The 24,418-nt window shown below is 44.2% G+C and overlaps 1 protein-coding gene across 2 annotated transcripts in view; it reads right to left on the reverse strand.

The window, feature by feature from the left end:
• ANKRD29 (ankyrin repeat domain 29) overlaps positions 1–24,193 on the reverse strand; it is a 53,088-nt gene extending 28,895 nt beyond the window's left edge. The window contains exons 1-3 of one of the 2 annotated variants that reach the window (XM_046026026.1): positions 24,065–24,193; positions 12,709–12,819; positions 997–1,095 (exon numbers count right to left, since the gene is read on the reverse strand). In XM_046026026.1, coding sequence (XP_045881982.1) covers positions 997–1,095; positions 12,709–12,819; positions 24,065–24,085 — 231 coding nt within the window. In that variant the 5' untranslated portion in view covers positions 24,086–24,193. Of the gene's footprint in view, positions 1–996; positions 1,096–12,689; positions 12,820–24,064 lie in introns of those variants that run through there. The other variant, XM_046026025.1, reaches the window with a different exon arrangement.
• Positions 24,194–24,418: the final 225 nt, after the last annotated feature.

Here is a 24,418-nt window from a genome sequence, read left to right on the forward strand (position 1 = left end):
CACCCAGAAGGGAGACGGGAAGGACTACAGGTGCCCCCACAGAATAACCAGCCCTCACATCTCCACTCAGAGGGAGCAGTCCAGGCTGGAAGACAGGGTGTACTGATTGATCAAAGTTTGGTTGATGACTCATCTTTTCTGAAACAACTGGAGGGTAGGCCCTAGGATAAGACTGGATCAAGGAAAATCAAATGCTCCAGTTCAGTCTGGAGCTTGCCCCAGGATGCCATCTTGGGTCTGAGTTAGTTTGGACAGAGAGGTCAGATTCACTTTAGGGTTGACCTATGGATGTATCCCCAGAAAGATTAATTTGCAAGGCCCTAGATCAGCTTGGGAATAAATGGATCCCCCTCAGATCTGACTCCCCAAATATGGTAAAATGTCCAACCTCCCACTACTCTTCCACATTGGACCAAGAATGGATCCTCTGGCCAGACTGAACTCCCAAGGTGGCCTTTGAATGAAGCGTGGGAACAGGCTCACATTTTAGTTCAATGTCCACCAAATGGCTTTTTGGAGAGAGCTTATTTAACACGTGGCCAGTCAGAGAAGCCCTTTGAAATCATAGTTTGATGAGGATGACTGAGATAGTCCAGCAAGTGAACCTCATTCAGAACAGGTTGGTGACCCAATCTTTTTAAAAATACAAAAAAATCTCCATGAAAATCCTTTAACTTCTACAGCACCTCTTCCCAAGGGAAGAAGGAAGACCTGATTTAAGCTTGGGAGGAAATGTATGAGGGCTTAGGGAATGTGGTTAGAGGTTTGGTTGCCTCAGACTATAACACATGCTTGAGAATACTTCATTCCACTGAAGTACAACCAATGGTCTATTCCAGGGCCTTATTTTAGGCCAGCAAAGTCCACAATATGGGCATTAATGCCATGTAGGAAAAAAGCAATGATTAATCTGGTCTTCCTTACCAATTCACCACTGTAAAAATTTCGAGTCTCTGTCACCTGGGTCATTCTTATTCAAGTGTAAACCTGACCTACCTCTCTCTGGAGATTGATGTCTGCTCCTTGCAGAACCAGTTCCCTCACACAGTCTATGTGACCGGCATAGGAGGCGACCATGAGGAGCGTGGTGCCATGCTAGATGGAGGACAGACAGACAGCAGTTATGTATGCCAGAGAGGGTCCTGGAGGAGAGGCTAAAGAGATGTCAGGTCCACTCAAGACACATCCAAGTGCACAATTTCCCACAGTATTGAGTGTCTTATGAAAAACCTTATAACGCAAGGTAGACAGAGAAAAAGCAAAGCGACAAACTGCTGCAGGTGGAATTTTCAATTTAAAAACCCACTTAATAGGGCACCTGAGTGGCTCAGTTGGTTAAATGACTGCTTTTGGTTCAGGTCATGATCCCGGAGTTCTGGGATCAAGTCCTGTGTCGGGCTCCCGGCTCTGCGGGGAGTCTGCTTCTCCCTCTGACCTCTCCCCTCTCATGTTCTCTCACACTCTCTCTAATAAATAAATAAATAAATAAAATCTTTAAAAAGAAGAACCCCACTTAATCCCATTACCTTCAGAAATGCAGTCTGAGGGAAGCATAATCACTGCATGTGAAGGCAATAGGGATGTAATGGTCTTATTGTATGATTCATATTACATGATTCCTGAGCCCAAACACTGTTCTCAATGGGTTAGGTGGTACCTGTTGGTTTTCTGAGTTTAGAAGACTTTCTCTTAGAACTGATTCAGGTAAAAATGCAAGGTACCTCAATGACATGGGACACCAGAGTAGTTAGTAGGAGCCCGGGGGGTTCACGTTGGCCTCTATCATCAATCAACTGTGTCACCTGAGGGCACATTGCTTTTAATTCTTGGGGTTTAGAGTTTAATTTCCAGTTGTTTTTAAGGGCTTGGAATTGTGAGCTTGACCACTACCTCTGTGTATGCAGCAACCTGCCTTTCTGGGGTGGACAAGAGAAAGATGGTTCTTCACGGGAGGAAGGTACAGGGTGATGAGTGACTCTTACAAGCTTCATTTTAATTTCATGGGTGGGATTTTGTAGGAAGGCAGTAGAGTTGACTGACACATGTGTCATGTCCCTGACACTATGATCTTGGGCTAGTTATGGAACCTTTCCAAGGTTCACCCTCCTTATCTGCAAAATAGGGAATAATAAAAGCATCTGCTGGATTAAATCAAATGGGTAAACAAGATAATGCAGGCAATGTGCTTAGCATAGTAATGTTAGCTATTAATTCAGTAAGTGTTAGCTATTATATTATGGTACTTCAGTAAATGTTAGGTTATCATCTGGCTTTTGTTGATTTCTGTGAATCTCAATACTAATTTTGGGAAAGTCTTGTTTGCTATGTATGAAAAGTACAGGTAGAGTAAAAAAAATAAAAACTAATGGCTTCATGGAAGTGTTCTATATTTTCTCTGCTTTCATGAGACTGCATTTGGTATTTGAATGTTAGACATTTGTTAGGCTGTACCATCCATTATCAAGTTGAACACCTTTCTCTGTATTTCCCAGGATTAGAATGGCATGTGGAAGTTGGTATTACTAACTTCCTCCTGAACATGAACAATTTTTATTTAGACTACAGATAGAAGAATCTGATTTAAAACGAATCTGGAAGATTGCTGGGATGATAGTGAAGCAGGAGGACCCTAAGCTCACATAGATAGATGTGTCTGACAGATGCAGTGGGAATATCGATAGGTATACAATGGGAGTTACAACAGACGACACTCTCATCATTGTAGATAACCCAGAAAACGACCTGAAGACTAGAACCAACTCCATAACTAAAGGTAGAGAAGAGATCACACTGAAGAGGGTAGGAAGGGCAGAGATGCATGGGGAGGTAAACAGACCACTGCTATATGCAGGGTAAGGGGGGTTGGGTGGGGATGGAGCTGTGGAAAAGGGAGGGAGACAGATTATTACACTGGGGAGCCTGCGCGGGAGACGATGAATCCCCATAATATTTGGTTCTGAAAGACAGAGGAGCCAAATTTCGTGAGTTCTTATAACCAGCAGGACTGAAAGCCTGGAATTTCATTTTTATCCAGTTTTTAAAGGCTTTTATTTTATTTTTAAATTTTATTATTTTTTGAGAGAGAGAGAGCGCGAGCATGCGCACACATGCTGTGTATGTTGGGGGGGAGCAGTGGGAGAGGGAGAGAGAGGCACCTGGGTGGCTCAGTCAGTAAAGTCTCTCTCTACCTTAGCTCAGGTCATGATCTCAGAGTCCTGGGATCAAGTCCTACATCCGGTTCCCCACTCAGCAGGAAGTCTACTTCTCCCTCTTATGACCCTGAGGTCATGATCCAAGCAGAAATCAAGAGTCCAATGGCTAACTGATGGAGGCAGCCAGAGGCAACCTAAGATTTTTAAGTAATCTCTATTCCTAAGTGGGGCTCGGACTCACAACACAGAGATCAAGAGTTGCACGCTCTACTGACTGATTCAGCCAGGAGTCCTTGGAATTTTAAAAATCAGTGACTCAGCTCTGGGAGAGGATGGAGGGCAAAAGGAAACTGGGTCCTCACCCTTAAAGAGACAGCACCACAAACAGCCAACAGAGATACAGCATAGAAGCAGCGGTTTAAAAAATGCCTGGGGTATATGGGAAGGAGATTTGTTTGCTAGTCTCAGAAATGGCTGGAGGAGCAGGGCTCCTTGGAAGACTTCTCTAGAAGCAAAGGAGCTTGTAAGCACCATTTCCTTCTCCTGCTTCCAAGCAAATTCCCACGACCACCTGCAGGAACCAGCAGAGCATGGATATCCACTACCTAACTGGCCTACATGCACTCCCCCTACCCAACCTGTGAGGGTTGTGGATCTGCCCCCTCTGGTGTGCTTTTGCCTGGAACCCACTCAAACCAGACCCACAAACTGGGCAGTGTGCCAGCAGCCCCAGCAAGGGTCAGTGCCACTCCAAAGTGACTCCTGCCCTGGGGAGAGGGAAAGATAACCACACAAGCAATCATACTGGGGCTCCAGCAGTGGGCTGGGTGCAGACAGCTGGGCTGACTGCAGGCCCCACCTGCCAGTGAAAGCATCTCAGGGGACAACACAGGGAAAGCAGCCTGCAGTTTGGTGCTACTGCATGTCTGGCAAACTGGTATGACTCAACTCAAGCCTGGGTTGGCCCCAGACTGGCCCACAAACACCACCAGGACCAAACACTGCCCAAAACAGCAAGGAGAGCCACTGAGCTCTCCTGGGCTGAAGGAAAGGAAAAAGTGGCTCAGCCACAACAGCAGGGGACACACAACACACAGAACACACAACACACATGGGAGACCCCCCTGCAGTGCCAGGTTCTGGGAACAGAGGACATTGCACCTGCAGGATGCTACAAGAGCTCTTTTTCACAAGGCAACTAGTTTCAAGAGTGGGAGACATAGCTGACTTTTCAAACACAGAAACAGACACAGAGAGTTAGACAAAATGAGGAGAACAGAAGAATATGTCTCAAATGGAAGAACAGGACAAAACCACAGCAACAGATCTAAGCGATATGGAGATAAGTAACATGTCTGATAGGGAATTTAAAGTAATGGTCCAAAAGATACTCACTGGACTTGAGAATCTCAGGATCCTGAGATCAAGCCCTGTGTCAGGCTCTGCACTGGGCATGGAACCTACTTAAAATTCTCTCTTTCCCTCTCTCTTTGCCCCTTCCACTCATGCTTTCTCTCCTTCTCTCTCTCAAATAAATGAATAAATCTTAAAAAAAAAATCCAAACAATGAGACCCATCTATCAGCTGCCTAGAAGGCTCATTTCAGACCAAAAGACACCTGCAGATTGAAAGTGAGGGGATGGAGAAACATTTATCATGCACATGGATGTCAAAAGAAAGCCTGGAGAGCAATACTTATATCAGACAAAGTAGACTTTGAAAAAAAGACTATAACAAGAGACAAAGAAGGACACCATATAATAATGAGACAATCCAACAAGAAGCTATAATAATTGTAAATATGTATACACCCAACATGGGAGTACCCAAATATATTAAAAAAGGTAAATAACAAACATAAAGGAACTAACTGAGAGTAATACAGTAAGAGTAGGGGACTTTAACATCCCACTTACATCATGGGCAGAATTATCAAAACAGAAAATCAATGAGGAAATGGTAGCTTTGAATGACACATTGGACTGGTTGGGTTTAACAGATATATTCTGAATATTCCATTCTAAAACAGCAGATACACATTCTTTTCAAGTGTACACATAACATTCTCCAGAATAGATTACATATTACACCACAAGACAAATATCAACAAACTCAAAAAGATTGTAGCCATATTATGCATCTTTTCTGACCAAAATGCTATGAAACTAGAGATCAAGCACAAGAAAAAAAAATCTGGAAACAGCACAAATACATGAAGTTAATAACGTGCTACTAAATAATGGATGGGTCAATGAAGAAATTAAAGAAGAAAAAAACCAAAGAAACAAGTGAAAATGAAAACACAAAGGTCCAAAATTTTTGGGATACAGTAAAAGTGTTTCTAAGAAGGAAGTATACAGCAATACAGGCCTATCTTGGAAAGCAAGAAAAATCTCAAATAAACAACCTAACCTAACATCTAAAGGAGCTAGAAACAAACAAACAAAACCCAAAACCAAAAGTTAGAAAATAATAAAGATTAGAACAGAAATAGATGATAAAGTAAATAAAAAAACAACATATCAATGAAATCAGGAGCTGGTTCTTTGAAAGGATCAACAAAATTGATAAACTTTCAGCCAGACACATCAAAAAGAAGAGAGAGGATTCAAATAAAATTAGAAATGAAAGAGGAGAAATAACAACGAACACCACTGAAATACAAAGATTTAAATTCCTAGAAACATATAGCCTACCAAAACTGAATCAGGAAGAAATAGAAAATCTGAACAGACTAGTTACCAGCAATGAAATTAAATCAGTAATCAAAAAACTACCAATAAACAAAAGTCCAACAAGAATCCATCAAAATCCTTGAGGAGAACACAGGCAGCAACCTCTTTGACCTCAGCCGCAGCAACTTCTTCCTAGAAACATCACCAAAATCAAGGGAAACAAGGGTGAAAATGAACTAGTGGGACTTCATCAAGATCAAAAGCTTTTGCACAGCAAAAGAAACAGTCAACAAAACCAAAAGACAACTGACAGAATGGGAGAAGATATTTGCAAACGACATATCAGATAAAGGGCTAGTGTCCAAAATCTATAAAGACCTTAACAAACTCAACACCCAAAGAACAAATAATCCAATCAAGAAATGGGCAGAAGACATGAACAGATATTTCTGCAAAGAAGACATCCAAATGGCCAACAGACACATGAAAATGTGCTCAACATCACTCAGCATCAGGGAAATACAAATCAAAACCAAACTGAGATACCACCTCACACCAGTCAGAATGGCTAAAATTAACAAGTCAGGAAATGACAGTTGTTGAGGATGCAGAGAAAGGGGAACCCTCCTACACTGTCGGTGGGAATGCAAGCTGGTGCAGCCACTGTGGAAAACAGTATGGAGGTTCCTCAAAAAGTTGAAAATAGAGCTACCCTACAATCCAGCAATCACACTGCTGGGTATTTGCCCTAAAGATACAAATGTAGTGATCCGAAGTGGCACGTGCACCCGACTGTTTATAGCAGCAACATCCACAATAACCAAACTGTGGAAAGAACCTAGGTGTCCAACAACAGATGAATGGATAAAGAAGATGTGGTATAAATATACAATGGAATACTATGCAGCCATCAGAAGAAATGAAATCTTGCCATTTGCAATGATGTAGATAGAACTAGAGGGCATTATGCTAAGTGAATAAATTAATCCGAGAAAGACAATTATCATATGATCTCCCTTATATGAGGAATTTGAGAGGCAGGGCCAGGGGTCGTGGGGAGTAGGGGGGAAAAATGAAATAAGATGGGATTGGGAGGGAGACAAACCATAAGAGACTCTTAATCTCATGAAACAAACTGAGGGTTTCTGGGGTGTAGTGGGGTAGGGAGTGGGTGGCTAGGTTATGGACACTGGGGAGAGTATGTGCTATGGTGATTACTGTGAAATGTGTAAGCCTGATGATTCACAGAACTGTATTCCTGGGGCAAATAATACATTATATGTTAATTAAAAAAAAAAAAAAGTCCAAGACCAGATGGCTTCACAGGTGAATTCTACCAAACATTTCAAGATGATTTAATTCCTATTCCCAAATTATTCAAAAAATATGAGAACGGAAAACTTTCAAATTCATTCTGTGAGGCTAGCATTACCCTGATACCAAAACCAGATAAAGACGTCACAGAAAAAGGGAACTACAGGTCAGTATGTTTGATGAACATAGATGCAAAAATCTTCAACAAAATATTAGCAAACTGAACCCAACAATACAGTAAAACAATCATCCACTACAATCAAGTGGGCTTTATTCCTGGGATGCAAGGGTGGTTCAATATTTGCAAATCAATGTGATATGTTATATCAATAAGAGAAAGGATAAAAACTACGTGAACATTTTTAATAGATGCAGAAAAATCATGTGACGAAGTACAACATCCACTCATGATAAAAAACCCTCTGCAAAGTAGGAACATAGGGAACATGTCTCAACATAATCAAAGCCATATATGAAAAATCCACAGTGCACATCATACTCAATGGAGAAAACTGAGAGCTTTTTCCCTAAGATCAGGAACAACACAAGAACATTCACTCTCACAACTTTTATTCAACATAGTACTAGACATCTTAGCCACAGCAATTGGACAAAAAAAGGCAATAAAAGGCAACAAAATTGCATCATGACCCTCACACACCTGAGGGGCCAGCTCCTAAGTGTGAACTTGGACATCGTGCTCTCCTGGGCAACCGCTGCCCAGGTCAGGGAGGGAACACCGGCTCCAGCAGGAGGCGGCCACGTGGGCGCCTCTTCCCGGTTCCCAGCCATAACCTCCAGACGGAACCACCGTTTACTTCTCCTGTCACCGCCCGTTGCTGGAGCTTGTTTTTGAACTTCACGAAGCACCACCCTCGTTGCCACGTGCAGAAGTTCCTTCTGTTTCATTGCTCTGTAGTGTCTGAATATGCCAGAGTTTATCCCACCATTCTATTAACTACTCCCCATCTGGCTACGATCTATAATGCTGCTAAGAACATTCTTAGTCCCGTCTGTGGGGTGTACACCCAGGGATGGATGAGCCAGGGCACAGGGTGTACGCGGGTTTGGCTTGAGTCAATACTGCCAGCGATGCAGGAGAGCTCCGGCTGTCCCACTGTCTTCACACTATTATCAGGCCTTTTCGTTTTAGCTCATCTAGTTGAGTGTTTACAAGTTTGGTATTTTTTAAGTATGAAGTTGAAAAATAGTATTTAATAAATATTTATAGATAAATGAAAAAAGGCAACAAATTCATTAGGAAGCAATAAAACTTTCACTATTTGCAAATGATATGCTACTACACATAGAAAATCCTAAAGACTCCAATGAAAAAAATACTTTAGAACTGATAAATGAATTTGGTAATTTGCAGGATACAAAATCACTGTACAGAAATCCCTTGCATTTCTATACACTAATAAGTAGCAGAAAGAGAAATTAAGAAAACAGTCCCACTTTCAATTCCACCAAAAATAATAGAATACGTAGGAATAAACCTAACCAAGGAGGTGAAAGACCTGTATTCTGAAAACTATAAAACATTGACGAAAGACATTGAAGAGGACACAAACAAATAGAAAGACATTCCATGCTCATGGACTGGAAGAAAAAAATGGTTAAAATATTTCTCCATAACATATTTCCCCATAACATAACATATTTCCCCAAACAATCTATAGACTAAACACAATCCACATAAAAACATCAAGAGCATTTTCCATAGAACTAGAACAAATAATCCTAAAATTTGTACGGAATCTCAAAAGACCCAGAATAGCCAAAGCAGTCTTGAAAAATAAAAACGAAGCTGGCAATACCACAATTCCAGATTTCAAGTTATATTATAAAGCTGTAGGAATCAAAACGGTATGGTACTGGCACAAAAATGGACACATAACTCAATGAAACAGAATAGAGAGCCCAGAAAGAAACCCATGGTGTTATGGTCAATTAATCTTTGACAAAGGAGTCAAGAATAGGCAATGAGAAAAAGGCAGTCTCTTTAACAAATGGTGTTGGGAAAACCAGACAGGTACACGAAAAAGAATGAAACTGGACCACCTTTTTTACATCATATCCAGAAATAAACTCAAAATGGATTAAGAACCCAAATGTGAGACCTCAAACCATAGAAATTCTAGAAGAGAGCACAGACAGTAATTTCTGTGACATCAGCCATAACATCTTTCTAGATATGTCTCCTGAGGCAAGGGAAACAGAAGGAAAAATAAAGCATTGGGACCACATCAAAATAAAATGTTTCTGCACAGCAAAGCAAACAACAGACAAAACTAAAAGCCTACTGAATTGGAAAAGATATTTGCTAATGACAAATATGATAATGGGTTAGTATCCAAAATATATAAAGTCATACAACTAAACACCCCAAAACCAAATAATCCAATTTGAAAATGGCAGAAGACATGAACAGACATTTCTCCAAAGACATCCAGATGACCAATAGACACATGAAAAGATGCTCAACATCACTCATCCTCAGGGAAATGCAAATGAAAACCACAATGAGACACCACCTCACCACTGTCAGTATGGCTAGAATCAAAACCACAAGAAAAAACAAGTACTGGCGAGGATATGGAGAAAAAGGAACCCTCATACACTGTTGATAAGAACGCAAATTGGTGCAGCCACTGTAGAAGATAGTATGGAGGTTCCTCAAGAAATTAAAAATAGAGGGGCGCCTGGGTGGCTCAGTGGGTTAAGCTGCTGCCTTCGGCTCAGGTCATGATCTCAGGGTCCTGGGATCGAGTCCCGCATCGGGCTCTCTGCTCAGCAGCGAGCCTGCTTCCCTCTCTCTCTCTGCCTGCCTCTCTGTCTACTTGTGATTTCTCTCTGTCGAATAAATAAATAAAATCCTTAAAAAAAAAAGAAATTAAAAATAGAAATACCCTAGGAACCAGGAATTGCACTACTGGGTACTTTCCCTAAGAACACAAAAATACATTTGCAGGGATATATGCACCCATATGTTATCTATCTACACACACACACACACACACAGGAATATTATTCAGCCATTAAAAAAAGAGTGAAACCTTGCCCTTTGCAACAACATGGATGGATCTAGTGAGTATAATGTTAAGCAAAATAAGACAGTCAGAGAAAGTCAAATACAATATGATTCACTCGTATGTAGAATTTGAGAAATAAAACAAACAAACAAAAGGAAAAAAGGAGACAAACTAAGAAACAGACTCTTAACTATAGAGAACAAACTGATGGTTACCAGAGGAGAGATGGTTGGGGGATGGGTGAAATAGGTGAAAGGGATTAAGAGTGCACTTACCTCGATGAGCACTAAGTAATATATGGACTTGTTGAAGCATTATAGTGTACACCTGAAATTAATCTAACACACATTACCACTCTGGTAAACAGTGTGAAGTTTCTCAAAAAATAGAGCTATCCTATGACCCAGCAATTAGACTCACTCCTTTGGGTTAAGGAATCATTCTTCCAGAAAGCTGTGAATAAAATGAGTTTTTTTTTTTTTTAAAGATTCTATTTATTTATTTGACACAGAGAGAGAGAGAAAGAGAGAGAGAGAGATCACAAGTAGGCAGAGAGGCAGGCAGAGAGGGGGAAGCAGGCTCCCTGCTGAGCAGAGAGTCCAATGTGGGGCTTGATCCCAGGACCTTGAGACCACCACCTGAGCCGAAGGCAGAGGCTTAACCCAATGAGCCACCCAGGCACCCCATAAAATGAGTTTTTATTTCAAATGAGGAAGAGTAAACATATTAGTATTGTTCATAGAAGCAAAATTTCTGATTGAGATAGCAGACCAAGAGAGACAGAGGATGAACTCTGAGGGGAATGGAGGTAGCAGGACAAGTCACACACTTTCCAAGGAGGAAAGGGTACTGGGGAGGCTGAGAGTATGGGGTACTTACTATCTTGGGGGCAGAATGTGTGTGGCACTGTAAGGTGGCCCCTAGGACACTGAAAGTCAGGAAAAAGTTATAGGGGTGGCTGAGAAAAGGTGACTTCAAGGAAAAGAGGAAACATGGTCATCATTGCGATCAGGGGGTGAGGCCCCAGTGAAAACCAGAGCTCCTATGCCATTGTGGCCCAGTGTGGCGCTGCTGCCCAGAAGACCCACGTATGACTTGGGTGACCAGTTCACAGATGCCTGACCTCATATCAGTCTGGGTCCCAGCAAGGAGCAGAGGGCATAGTCACACTGGGATAGCTGGAAGAAAGTTTAGTGATTTATAAAGCTGTGCCCCGGGCATAGGACACTGCAAGAACAATGTTGGACTGGGAGCTAGCGGCATCAGGCTGAGCCTGAAGGCACAGGGTGGTGGGGGAGGGCAGTGACTCCCAGGATACAGAGCTAGAGCACTGCTGCCAGACAGAGCAGGACTACCAGGTTCCCCGACATCCCTGTCCTCCCACCCTCCGATTCCTACCAGCGCTCCCACTGGCCCCCCCAACTGGAGGCCAGAGGGAAGCGAGTCCACTAGGCCCTACCTTTCAGGCTCTGGGACACAGAGCCAGCTGAAGAAAGGTCTGGGTGGGTCTGGAGGTGCAGACCCAAGACACTGCACACTGATGCCCCCAGTGGGCAAAATGGAGCCAACCTGGGTATCTCAGGGGGCAGCTGATTGCATTTACCAAACTTGTGCAATAAAAGTTGGAAATGCCACATCCTGTTTTTGGGAAAACAATAAGGCTCCCTTGAAAACATCTTTATCCCTAAAATACAAATACTTGTTCTCTCTCTCTCTCTCTCTCTCTTGGGTTTCCTGATCCCTAAAGATGCATCGTCCTGCTGAGAACAGAGGAATCCCTGCTTCTATCTGGGGAGGGAACATCATTCCCAGATGATGCCTGCCAGTGGGCAGCAGTATCCATCTTTAGACCCTTACTCGCCAGTGTGATGTTTGAAATGATAATGAAAGGTAAGAGGCTAGGTGGCGGCTTCCGTTCTCAGTTCTCTTCTCCTTGTAGAAAAACCCAACTTACACATTCATGGCAGTCCTCTTCTGCTCTGAATTATCTCCACTTTCCATGGAAGCAGTTGGTTTGAATCCTGTGACTAAAAACGCTTTTCTTCTTGGAACTTGCCAATCTAATTCCCAGTGAAGTGCCTCTTTCCTTACTGTGGCTGCTTTCCATTTTATGCATGTAATGGTTTCCCTAATATGTCTTTAAATTTTTAAAATATTTATTTATTTGAAAGAGGAGAGAGCACGTATGCGTGTAAAGTGTGTGAGTCGGAGGGAGAGGAAGAGGGAAAGAATCCCAAGCAGACTCCCCACTGAGCACAGAGCCTGACTCGGGGCTCAATCTCACACCCCGAAATCACGACCCGAGCAGAAATCAAGAGCTGGACCCTTAACCAACGGAGTCACCCAGTGACCCCTAGCCCCCAATATGTTTTTACATTCACCAGGGTACCCTGGGCTTTATAAAGGATAAAGCAAGCATACAGAGCGAGTAGGTAAGCACTGTAAAGGGCAATGTATTCGGGAGCTTCTCTCATGCCGGCAGGGGAAATGGCGTGCCCTTGGCATGCATATACCGCAGGAATCCATCCGTACACTGTCCCTGCAGTCCACATCCACTCGACCGCTGTTCAGCAACAGCCTGAGCAGAGCCAGGTTGCCTCTCCTTGCTGCCCAGAAGGCGGCGTTGGCAAGTGGAGTTTCCTTCTGCAGAAGAAAAATGAGACAGGATCTTAAACTTGACATCCGTTAATGTGTCCGCTTCTACCGAAGTATATGCCATTCAAAAAGCAGAATTTCCAGATGTGTCATAGCATGGAAAAGACGGTTCCTCCCGCAACAGATGACTGTAACATACTTGGCTATGGAACACATTCTATTTTGTACCAGATCCCGGAGTGCTGTTACGAAGAGCAGAATTGTTGATAATATAGCACTATTAATACCTTATTTCCCACGAGTGCTCTCACTTTCCTGCCTCTGTGTCTTTGTTCACAGTTTCCTTTTTGCTTGAAAGGAGTTTTCCCCCATCCTTCAAGGCCAAGGCTCTGCTTAAATGCTATTTCCTCTCTGAAACGTTCCTAAATCCTTCTTCCCCTTTTAAGCAGAGAGAAATCTCTCCCAATTCTGACCTCCCCAAACCACACTTTTTCCTATGCCCTCAGCTTTCTTTTTGATTCCAGCTTTCTGGGTCAAGGCCTCCCCTGCGCCCTACACCTAATTTTCTTTGCTGGAAACTTGCCAGAGGATTCAGTGAAGAATTAGGAACTCTGGGCAGAAAACACTATTATGTGTCCTCATACGTATCCTTCTTTCCACTGCTGCCTTATTTTAAAGTTGCAAAGTTAATGTTGGAACCATCCTATGGAAGGAATAGAGCTGGCAAACAGTTCTTCAAAAATCAGAGTGGCAGAGTTGACTGCCTTTCCTAAAACACAACAATTTGGGTCTATAGGGAATAGTCCATGCCAGGGGAGGGTGGGAGGTGGAGGGGAGGCTCTGGAACCAGACAGTTCTGGGTTTCAACCCTAGCCCTGGGCAAGTGACTTGGCTTTGGTGAGTCTTACACCACCTGCCTTGAAGTTTTAGGTAAGGATTAAATGATGTAGGTTAATTGGTGAATACAGTACCCAACACATCATACATGCTTATAGGTACTAGTTTTTCCCCCTCTGTCTACTTTTCTTTACAAAGTTAGAATCAGTAGGCAAAATTAAATTGAGTATTGGTACTATAAAGAATTTCGCTGGCCTCAGGAAATTTTCTAGCATTCAAATTGTTTAACAAAAGCAGTTTTGGGTGGGCTTAAAACACCCATCTCACCCCAAACCCCTTTTATGTGCTATTATCTGATAAAGTAGTAAAGTATATACTGATAAAGTAGTAAATTCAGTATCTTACTCACCTACGCTAAGTTAAAAAGAAAACACAACAATGTCACCCACAACAAGGAGCCATCTAATAATAAAAAATTTTTTTTTAATATTTTATTTATTCGACAGAGAGAAATCACAACTAGGCAGAGAGGCAGGCAGAGAGAGAGGAGGAAGCAGGCTCTCCACGGAGCAGAGAGCCCGACGTGGGGCTCGATCCCAGGACCCTGGGATCATGACCTGAGCCGAAAGCAGAGGCTTTAACCCACTGAGCCACCCAGGTGCCCCTTTTTTTTAAAATTTGTAAGTAATATTCACACCCAGTACGGGGCTCAAACTCACAACCCTGAGATCAAGCGTCTCATCTACTCACTGAGCCAGCCAGGCGCCCGTCCACAGAGCCATCTAACGTGAGAGCACCATGAGAGCACCATGAAGGGGTCATTTGTTGGTATGAAGATTTCTCTTCTGCAGCCCTTCAGCTCACCCACAATTTAGTGCTCTCGTGCATGCTTGGAGGAGAGCATGGACAAGTAGGGAGTGCTAAGCACGTTGCAAACATACTTTGAATAGTTTCCTGGCTCAGGTAAGAGGAAAACAAAAATCCCTTCAAATTCCAGATGAACAATGTGCTTTCCCTAAAAGCATAAATGTTATGGCCAGCCAGGTTTGACTTGTATCAGAAATCACGAAACAGGGACACCTGGGTGGCTCAGTGGGTTAAAGCCTCTGCCTTCGGCTCAGGTCATGACCCCAGGGTCCTGGGATTGAGCCCCACATCGGGCTCCCTGCTCAGCTGGAGGCCTGCTTCTCCCTCTGCCTGCTGCTCCCCCTACTTGTGCATGCACTCTCTCTCTCTTTCTTGCTATCACATAAATAAATAAAATCTTAAAAAAAAAAAAAAGGAAAAAAAAAAAAGAAATCACAAAACAATGCCCTTTCCATAGGGAGATTGCACAAGGCCAAAATGAAGCCTGGAGGGTGAATTAGGAAGAGAACTTAATTCATACCAGGAATAGCTCTGCTGGCTTTTCCTGAAATAGGAAGACTTGAGTGTAATAAATTGTAAATCATTTTTAGTGATTTTGTTGTTTCTCTTTAACATCAAATTATTTTCAAAAACCTCTGGAAACCACAAGCTTCTATTGTCATAATAAGCTCTCTGGCCTTGAGGATAGCCTCAGAGTTTTCTCTCCTGTCAGGGCTAGATTCCTTGGTTTCCCGCAAGGTTTTAGAAACTGAGCTTTGTGAAAAGCCATACAGATTTCATTCTCCCTCAAATGTCTAATGTACTGGGAGGTGGAGGCAAGGAGAGTTGATCTGGGCTAAGAAACAGCTGAGTTCGAGTCCTGAGCCTGCTACTCCCTAGCTCTATGACCCGGGGCATGTTATTTAACTTCTCTCTGTCCCACTAAAATGAGACTAATAATGTCAGGAGTAGTGCCTCTGCCATGTGTTGTTGGAGAGTTAAAGGAAAGAATACATGTCAACTCAGTTTGGTGATGAACACTCATGAAACGCTAGCTATAAATGCAGAGTCCTCACAGCTCTTTGAAATTCATTTGCTTGATCACTGTCCTGAATTAGGGACAGTGGTACTGACCAGGGTTTAGGACAAGGGGTATTAGTCAACCTTGATCTCTGCCTTAATGGTGTTATAGCCCAGTAGGGAAGCAAGTCATGCCAGTAGGCATCAGAGGTACTCCCAGGTACTAGAGCAGGAATGCGGGTTACTTGTGCGAGCAGAGAATGGCCGAGCCTTTAGGAGGGAGGTAGCCAGGAATGGCTTCAAAGAGAAGGAATTCTCAAGAACAGTCTCCAAAGATGAGCAGGGAGCTGGGTAAAGAGCATCCCAGGCAGACAGGGTACTGAAGCAAAGACATGGAGGCTCGCCCCAGTGTGCTGGGAACTGGCCTTAGCTCAGAAGGGCTGGACTGAAGGATGGGAGTGGAGAGAGGTCAAGGGACTGATAGCAGGCAGGGCCAGATCCTGAAGGATCTGCTGTGCCATGCTATGGGGTTTGCCTGGGCACTGGGGAGCCAAGGCAGAGTTCTAAGGCAAGGAGATATTATTGGTTTTGTGTTTTAGAAAGATCTCTGTGGCAGCCTCAGGGAGAATGGATTGATGCTGGAGTCGGACTGAGGTTGGTGTCTTACAAGGGTTAGGGGACTATTGCATAGACAGGGCAGGAGAAAATGAGGGGCCGAGCTCAAGAAACAATAGTGGGGAAGGAGAATGAGAGAGACTAGAGAAATTTTAAGGAACCAAACTGAACAGTTTTGGTCTGCGACAGAATACGCAGAAGGTGGCAGGAGGCGCCTGGACTGACCCCCAGGTTTCTGGTTTGAGTACCTGGTTGACATGGTGCCATTCCCAAGACTGGGAAATGCCGTAAGAAGGGCAGGCTTTGGGGGAAAATGATGAGATCAGCTGTGAACACGCTGACTTTCAGTGCCTAAGGGGCGTAGTGGGGAAACCATTACCATAAACACGGCTAAGCTCTCCTGCCACGCTGCTATGGCAGACACAGTTACTGGAGGGCAGGTATCTTGTGCTCAGACTTACTAAGTGCTTGTTTGTACCATTAGGTACCTGCTCCGCACATACTACCTCACTGAACCCCCACCAGAGCTCGGTGAGGTGGGCACTGTCGCTATGCCGCTGCTCAGGTGAGCTAAGGGACAGACGACAGGCAGGCTTTGGACCCAGGCAGTCTGGTACTCGGGGCTACCCTTTTAGTCATCCCACTGGCCGGCCTCTGGAGAAATTCTGTAGAAAGCAAGGAATAAGGCAGCACTGATCCCGAAGGCCTCCTTCCTAGCCTCATTCCAAGTCCCCTGACCTCCCTTCTCTTTGGGGTCGATGCGCATCAACTTGGCTCGATAATTTCCAAATCTCCTCTGGCCTGAAACGCATATCATCATAAGTACTGGTGAGTGAAACAGGGGCAAGCCCTTTAGCCTTTGAAGGAGATGATGCACATGGAAATGCTTTACTATTTAACCTCTTTCTTGGTTTTTCTGATCTCTACAAGGAGGCCAGTGAGCCTCGCTCAGGCAGGCTTGTAGGTCGCGACATTAGGAGGACAGCAGCGCCAACCAACACTGACATCTTGCTCTGTATTGGGTGTCCTTCCACTGCTCTGATGCATTAATTCCTAGAACAGCCGCTTGACATAGGTGTTTTTTATTCTTTCCATTCTTTTTTTTTTTAAGATTTTATTTATTTATTTATTTGAGAGAGAGAGAGAGATCAAGAGCACAAGCAGGGGAATGGTTAGAGGGAGAGGGAGAAGCAGGCTCCCCGCTGAGCAGGGAGCCGGACATGGGGCTTGATCCCAGCACCCTGGTTTCATGACCTGAGCCAAAGGCAGAAATTTAACCAACTGAGCCACCCATGTACACACATAATCCCATTCTTAAGATGAGGTAATGAGGGGTGCCTGGGTGGCTCAGTGGGTTAAGCCTCTGCCTTCGGCTCAGGTCATGATCCCAGGGTCCTGGGATCAAGCCCTGCATCTGGCTCTCTGCTCGGCGGGGAGCCTGCTTCCCCCTCTCTCTCTCTCTGCCTGCCTCTCTGCCTACTTGTGATCTCTATCTGTCAAATAAATAAATAAAATCCTTAAAAGAAAAAAGATGAGGTAATGAGGCACAGTAACGAATCACTCAAGGTCACAGAGTTAAGAAGTAATAGAAATGGCATTCAAACTCAACTCCAAGTCGAGTCTGAGGTTTTACATCTTATACCCTGGGAGAAAAACTAAGTTTACACTAAGTGTAAACTTCCACATATGCCATATTTTCTTCTCCTTTCATCCTCTTTACTGCCAGGATTTGGCTCATGCTCTGTTCATTACTACACTACCAGCAATTAGTCACAGGAAGGACGGGAAGAGGGAACACAGAAGGGAAATTGTTACTTGTACAGAACTGGAATTCTGTTTAAAAGCTGAGAGAGGGTAGAGATTTAAACCATCAGTTTAAAAAACGGTTTAGAATACTGTGGGTTTCTACTGTTAATTCCATCAAGAGAACATTAGTAATGAATTTCTTTGATGTTAGCGGCCACATTAAATAAGGATAGAATGCAGGACTGAGAAGCCATGAGCAAAAGGACACTTTTGCGATATCACTGTCTATTCTTTTTTTTTTTTAGAGATTTTAAAATTAATTTGACAGAGTGAGAGCAGGGGTAGGAGCAGAGGGAGAAGGACAAGCAGACTCTATGCTGAGTGAAGAGCCCGATACGGGGCTTGATCTTAGGACCCTGAGACCATGACCTGAGCCAAAACTAAAAGTCCAGATGTTTAATGGCCTGAGCCACCCAGGCGCCCTGTCACTGGCTATTTTAACACATTGTCCCCTTCATGATAAATACTTGAAATTTTCAGAATGCTTGATAAACATTAGAGAAGCCTAAATCCTATGTTGTATTGTTACTCTTCTAAAGGTGATGGGAAACTGAAGAGAAAAAGTATGTGATTTGTGCCAAGCATTCTACCTTAGAGGTTGGTAGCATTTCCAAACTCAGAACTCGAGACCATGTGGAAGGTCTAAGACATGTATGTCAAGAATAGGCATATCTATAGAGATAGAAAGTAGAGTAGCAGTTATCTATAGCTGGGATGTTTGGACGGGGGATAGAGAGTGATTGCTAATGGGTATGTGATTTATTGGGGGGGGGATGATAAAATATCCTAAAATTGTGCTGATGGTTGTACAACTCTGAATATACCGAAAACCACTGAAATGAACATTTCCATGGGTGAGTTACATGGTACGTTTCAATAAAGTTGTTTAAAAATATATGTGGCTTTGTAAATTTATTTTCCTGTAGTCAAATAATTTTAGCTGACTGGTGAATGAAGCCGATTATGAGATGATTTATGCACTTTCAGAACAAGGATGGAAAATACAAGTCCCCCTACTTTTAGCCCAGCCATGAGCAGCTTCTAACACCAAGGTGAAACATGGTATTGAGACACTCTGTCCTCTCCGGGAAGACGTGCTCAAGAAAGATGCAGGCATTGTTTTATCTCTAGCGATGTTTCCTCTGTGGTGGTGACCTCCTTCACCGTGTGAAGAGTCTCCTTCCTCATTGTGTTAGGTTTTTGGCAACCTCAGGCCTGAAGAGTAAGTCCTGATACAGCCATTTACAGAGTCACAAGTTGGTAGACTGAAATCTGTGACCTTTATTCCACAAAAAAGGCTCAGACCTGCACTCTGAGTTTGTTTTTACTTTAAAAATAATTCTAGGGGCACCTGGGTGGCTCAGTGGGTTAAAGCCTCTGTCTTCAGCTCAGGTCATGATCCCAGGGTCCTGAGATCGAGCCCCGCATCGGGCTCTCTGCTCAGCGGGGAGCCTGCTTCCCCTCCTTCTCTCTCTGTCTGCCTCTCTGCCTACTTGTGACCTCTGTCTGTCAAATAAATTAAAAAAAAAAAAAAAATTCTAACAAATGTGTCTGTTTTCCCAACCAGAACAAAGGAGAACTTGCCAATTTTGAAAGAGGAAGTTTACTGGAGGCAGACCGGTGATTGCTGATAGCTTAATGGAGCAAGGAGGAGCTACAAAGGGGTCTGAAGCAAAGAGCCCTACACGTGGTGACTCTAAGTCATCAATGTAAGGCTAACTTGTGACTAGTGATGCTTTGTTGATCCTCTCACAGACTCCGCTAACAATGCCAAGGCTTTTTAAACAACAGCTTTGGAGACCCAGGGACAAGGGCCTATGAGACTTTCAGAGTCCTGTGAAAATAAAGTTAATCTATGGCTCTAAAATCAAAGTGAGTGAATAAAATAGTTAGAAAATGTACCATCTTTGTCAACTTTATTCACTGCTAAATTCGGTATTCATAAAATATTGATGGCACATGAAAATAATCTGTAGGTCTGATTTTCTCTCTGCACAAGAATTATTATATACGGACACTGCAGAAAAATCATGGGCCAATATAAATTAAATGTTACTCATGGCTAAATTGCTTTAATAGCAGTATAATAAACACCCTTCCAAAAATGTACAATAAGAAGTCTATCATCTTGGGCAGAGGGCACATTTTAATGTTTGATCGTATGCCTGCTAGGGCTAGTGCAGGCTCTGTCCATGGGCGTGCAACTCTGCTCCCCTTGCCCTCAGGCCTTTCCTGTGTGCTATATGGAAGTCCACTTCATGGATAATCAACTCCGTGTCCTTAACCTAACAGTGTCTCCTCTGTCTCCCTGCTCTAAGCTCCAGGTGCCTCCCAGCTGGTAGGGACTAAGCCTTCTCCCACACCAGACCCAGAGTGGAAAATGCCCTTAGGCTCTCCTCACTTGTCTTGGAGATGCCGCCCTTCTGGTCAAATATACAAACCTCTGCTCCTTCAGGACTCAGGCCATCCCACCTGCTTGTCCTGTGCCTCACCTCACCTAGTAGCTGTCACGTCCTGGTCATTCTCCCTTCTTCATGGCAAATTCCGGCACCTTCCTTCCTACCCACCCCAATTCTGATCTCATCCTGGCCTTCACTTTACAAAACATGGATAAGGTTTGCCCAACCTCACCTCCTTTCCTCTAACCCCAATGGAAGAGGGTTTCCTCTCCACCTATCTGGGGGAACCGCTAAAACTAATGAAGCCATGCTCTCACACTCTGCCTCGCCCGCCTCTTGCATGCTTCCTCACTCAGCTCAGTCATCCCCTCCATTGAGCCTCCCTATCATCATTTCAAATACTTATTTATTGAGATTCTGATTTACATACTACAAAATTCATCCTTTTAAAGCATATAATTCAGTGGGTGTGTTCCTAAGGGTGTATTACCGTCATGATTGCAGAACATTTTCATCACCTCCTACCTATTAACAATCTCTCTCCATCCCCCGATTCTTCCCTAGCCCCAGGTAACCAAGAATCTGCTTTCTATCTCTATGGATTTGCCTATTCTGATCATTTCATATAAGTGGCATCATATAATATGTGGCCTTTGGGGTCTGACTTCTTTTATTCATCATAATGGTATCCAGGTTCATCCACATTATAGCAGGTATCACAGCTTCCTTCTTTTTTATGGTGAATGATATTCTATTGTGTGGATACACCATGGTATGGACTGAAGATTTGTGTCCCTCCTTGCCCCCAAACTCATATGTTGAAGCCCTAATTTCCAATGTGACAGTATTTGGAGGTGAGTCCTTTAGGGAGGTTAGGTTAGATGAGATCAAGAGGGTATTGCCCCTATGATGGAATCAGTGTTCTTACAAGAAAAGGACGAGACACCAGAGATTTCTTTCTCAATAGGAGGATCCGTGAGAATGTGGCTGTTACCAAGCCAAGAAGAGAGCTCTCACCAGACAGCAAATCTCTGGCACCTTGATCATGGACTTTCCAGCCTCTAAAACTGTGAGAAATTAAATGTCTGCTGTTTGGGTGCCTGGGTGGCTCAGTCATGAAGCGTTGCCTTCAGCCTGGGCCATGATCCTGGGGTCCTGGGATCCTTTTTGTGTTCCTGCTCTCACTGTCTCTCTCTCTCTCTCTGTCAAATAAATAAATAAAATCTTAAAAAAAAAAAAAAAAAGCCCGATGTTTAAGCTACCCAGTCTATAGTATTTTGTTATGGCAGCTCAAGCGAATACATACATTTTGTTTATTTTCAATGATAAACAAAATGATGGGCATTTGGGTTCTTTCTACTTTTTGGCAGTTATGAGTAACAAAATGAGTATTTGTGTACAAGTTTTTGTGTAAACATGCATTTTCATTTCTTTTGGGTATATATGCAGGAGGGGAATTGCTAGGTCATATGGTAACTCTACGTTTAACTTTTGGAAGAACAACCAGACTGTTTCCTAATATGATTGCGTTACTTTATACCCCTACCATGGAGGTATGAAGACTTGGCTTTCTCTACATTCTTGCCAACACCTGACATTGTCTGTTTAGTTGATTATAGTCATCCTAGTGGGTGTGAAGTGGTGTCTAACTATGGTTTTGATTTGCATTTCCCTAATGACTAAAGGCACTGAGTGTCTTTTCAGGTGCTTATTGGCCATTTGTACATTTTCTTGGGAGAAATGTCTGTTCATCTCCTTTGCCCTTTTTTTTTTAAAGATTTTATTTATTTATTTAACAGAGATCACAAGCAGGCAGAGAGAGGGAGGAAGCAGGCTCCCCGCCGAGCAGAGAGCCCGCTGCAAGGGCTCAGATCCCAGGACCCTGAGATCACGACCTGAGCTGAAGGCAGAGGCTTTAACCCACGGAGCCACCCAGCCACCCCTCCTTTGCCCATTTTTAAATTGGGTTATTGTCTTTTTATTGTTGAGATATTTGTCATCATTTAAAGATGGTCACGTCTCTACCATTTTAAAGCAAACAAACCCTTGGCCAACTCCAATCCCTGCTGCGGCCACTGTTTCTTGCAGAATTTTTTAAAACAGCTCTGGACCCTGGTGATTCCTACCCACTCTGTTTTGAAGCTATTGCAATCGGGCTCCTGAAGCCAGCATTTCACTGAAACTGCTCAGAGCAAGGTCACCAGTGGCTGTTTGTTACTAAACACAATGGACACTTTTCAATTCCCAGCTCGATTTCTCTGTAGTATTTATCACTGAGTTCCTCCCCATCTTTACTAAAGGATTAGAGATTCTTGGCTTACATATCAGCACACACTTCTGATTGTTCTCATATACTGCTGGCTGCTCTTCAGTTTTCTAAATGGGCTTCTCTTATTCTGCACATTCTCAAAGTTTGATCTTCAAGATTTTGTCTTCATTGCTCTGCTTTCCACTTTTACATGGTATCACGGGGCAATCACATTCATTCTCACGGGTTTAATTACCACCTAACACTGCTCACTCCTACATCTCATCACTATCTCCTGCCTAGACTATACTCTAGGGTTGACTATACTCTGGTTTGTAGATCTGTAGATCCCAGTTTGTAGATCTGTCTAATCGACATCTCTTTCCGGACTTCCGTCCATCCTTAAACTTTACGTGTCCCAAACCAAACATTTTATCTTTACCTCTCTAGTCTTCCCTAACTTAAGGAAAAACATCAATTACAGAATTTCATGAATTAAAATTTTTTTAAGTCACTCATATTTGTTTACTTCCTTCCATTCCAGACACCTATTCCCTAGTCCCTACCATTTAACAAGATGACACCGGCTCTGCCTCCCTTCTTTAAACTGTGGCCAGAGATCTTTCTAACATGCAAATCTCAACGTATCAGTCCTCTTTTTATATGAGTTACTGTAGGAGATGGAAGCCAGACACATTAGGGTTTCAATGTTAACACTATTCATTTACTGGCTGCAGGACCCTGATGAGTTACTTAACTTTTCCATGTTTTAGTGTTCTTGGTTTAAGAAAAAAAAAAAAGGCAAGACACACACAAAAGTACCATTTCACGGATCTTCCTGAGGATTCAGAAGATGCGCCCAGATGCCCTTGGCTCAGAGTCAGGCACATTTTAAGTGCTCAACACATTTTAATTATTTTTATTAGGGCCTTTTAATAAAGGCAAATCAAGTATCGTCACTTTCATCCTGAAATCTGAGGATTAAATGGAATGACTTGGAACTCTTAAGACTCCTTTGGACACTGAAGCCAGGTAATCAGCGGCAGCTCCATTCTGCTGGGCACTCAGCTTTAGCGTCCAAAAAGTGCTCTGGAGAGGAGGCGACAGGGGTGCCGCTGGCATTCAGAAATTAGGACCCAGAATCAGGAATTGGTGTCGCAGCCCGGGTCTCTCCCTGGGGCGCGGCCACTGGGCAGCGCTGACCTCGGGCTTCTTCCCCGCCCCCGCCCGTTACCCCGGCGACAGTCCCCGCCGCCCCTTCGCTCTGCGGCCGGGCTCTCCTGACCTGCCGCCACAAGTACCGAAAGTCTTTCAAGCAAAGCCCACACCGCCAAACCACCAACCACAGGAGCCTCACCAGCCCGGTGGTTTCCCTCCGTCCCCCGCCAGCACCCAGGGCGGCGCTAACTCCACCCTGCGGGCCCCGCGGCGCCAGCCACCCCGGGAGCTCCCCAGGTGCGGGCCTGCCGCCGTAGGTCTGCCGCCCGGCCCGGCACTCCCTCCCCGAGCCCGCGGCGCTCACCTTGAAGGACATCCTGCACATGTCCGCGGCCACGCCAGCGCGACGGAGACGCTTCCGGCCCGCGCCGCCCGAGCGCCCGCCCCAGCCCGCCGCGTTCCGCAGTGGGGCGGTCTCCCGCGCCACGCGCACCCGCCGCCGCCTCAGACCCGGCCACTCTGGGAGGGCGGGGGCGGGACCACCGGGGGCGGGGCGGGGCGGAGGCGGGGCCACCGGGGGCCCTGGGGAGTGGGCCGGCTGTGCGGGGCGCGCGCACGCACCCACCCACTCCCATCCGCCGCTCACCTACCCCGCACACGCACTACTCCGCTGGTATTTTGCGGACTCTGCATGCACACACAGACACACCACACTGCT

Source organism: Meles meles, chromosome 12, assembly GCF_922984935.1.
Source record: "Meles meles chromosome 12, mMelMel3.1 paternal haplotype, whole genome shotgun sequence".
Taxonomy (NCBI): domain Eukaryota; kingdom Metazoa; phylum Chordata; class Mammalia; order Carnivora; family Mustelidae; genus Meles; species Meles meles.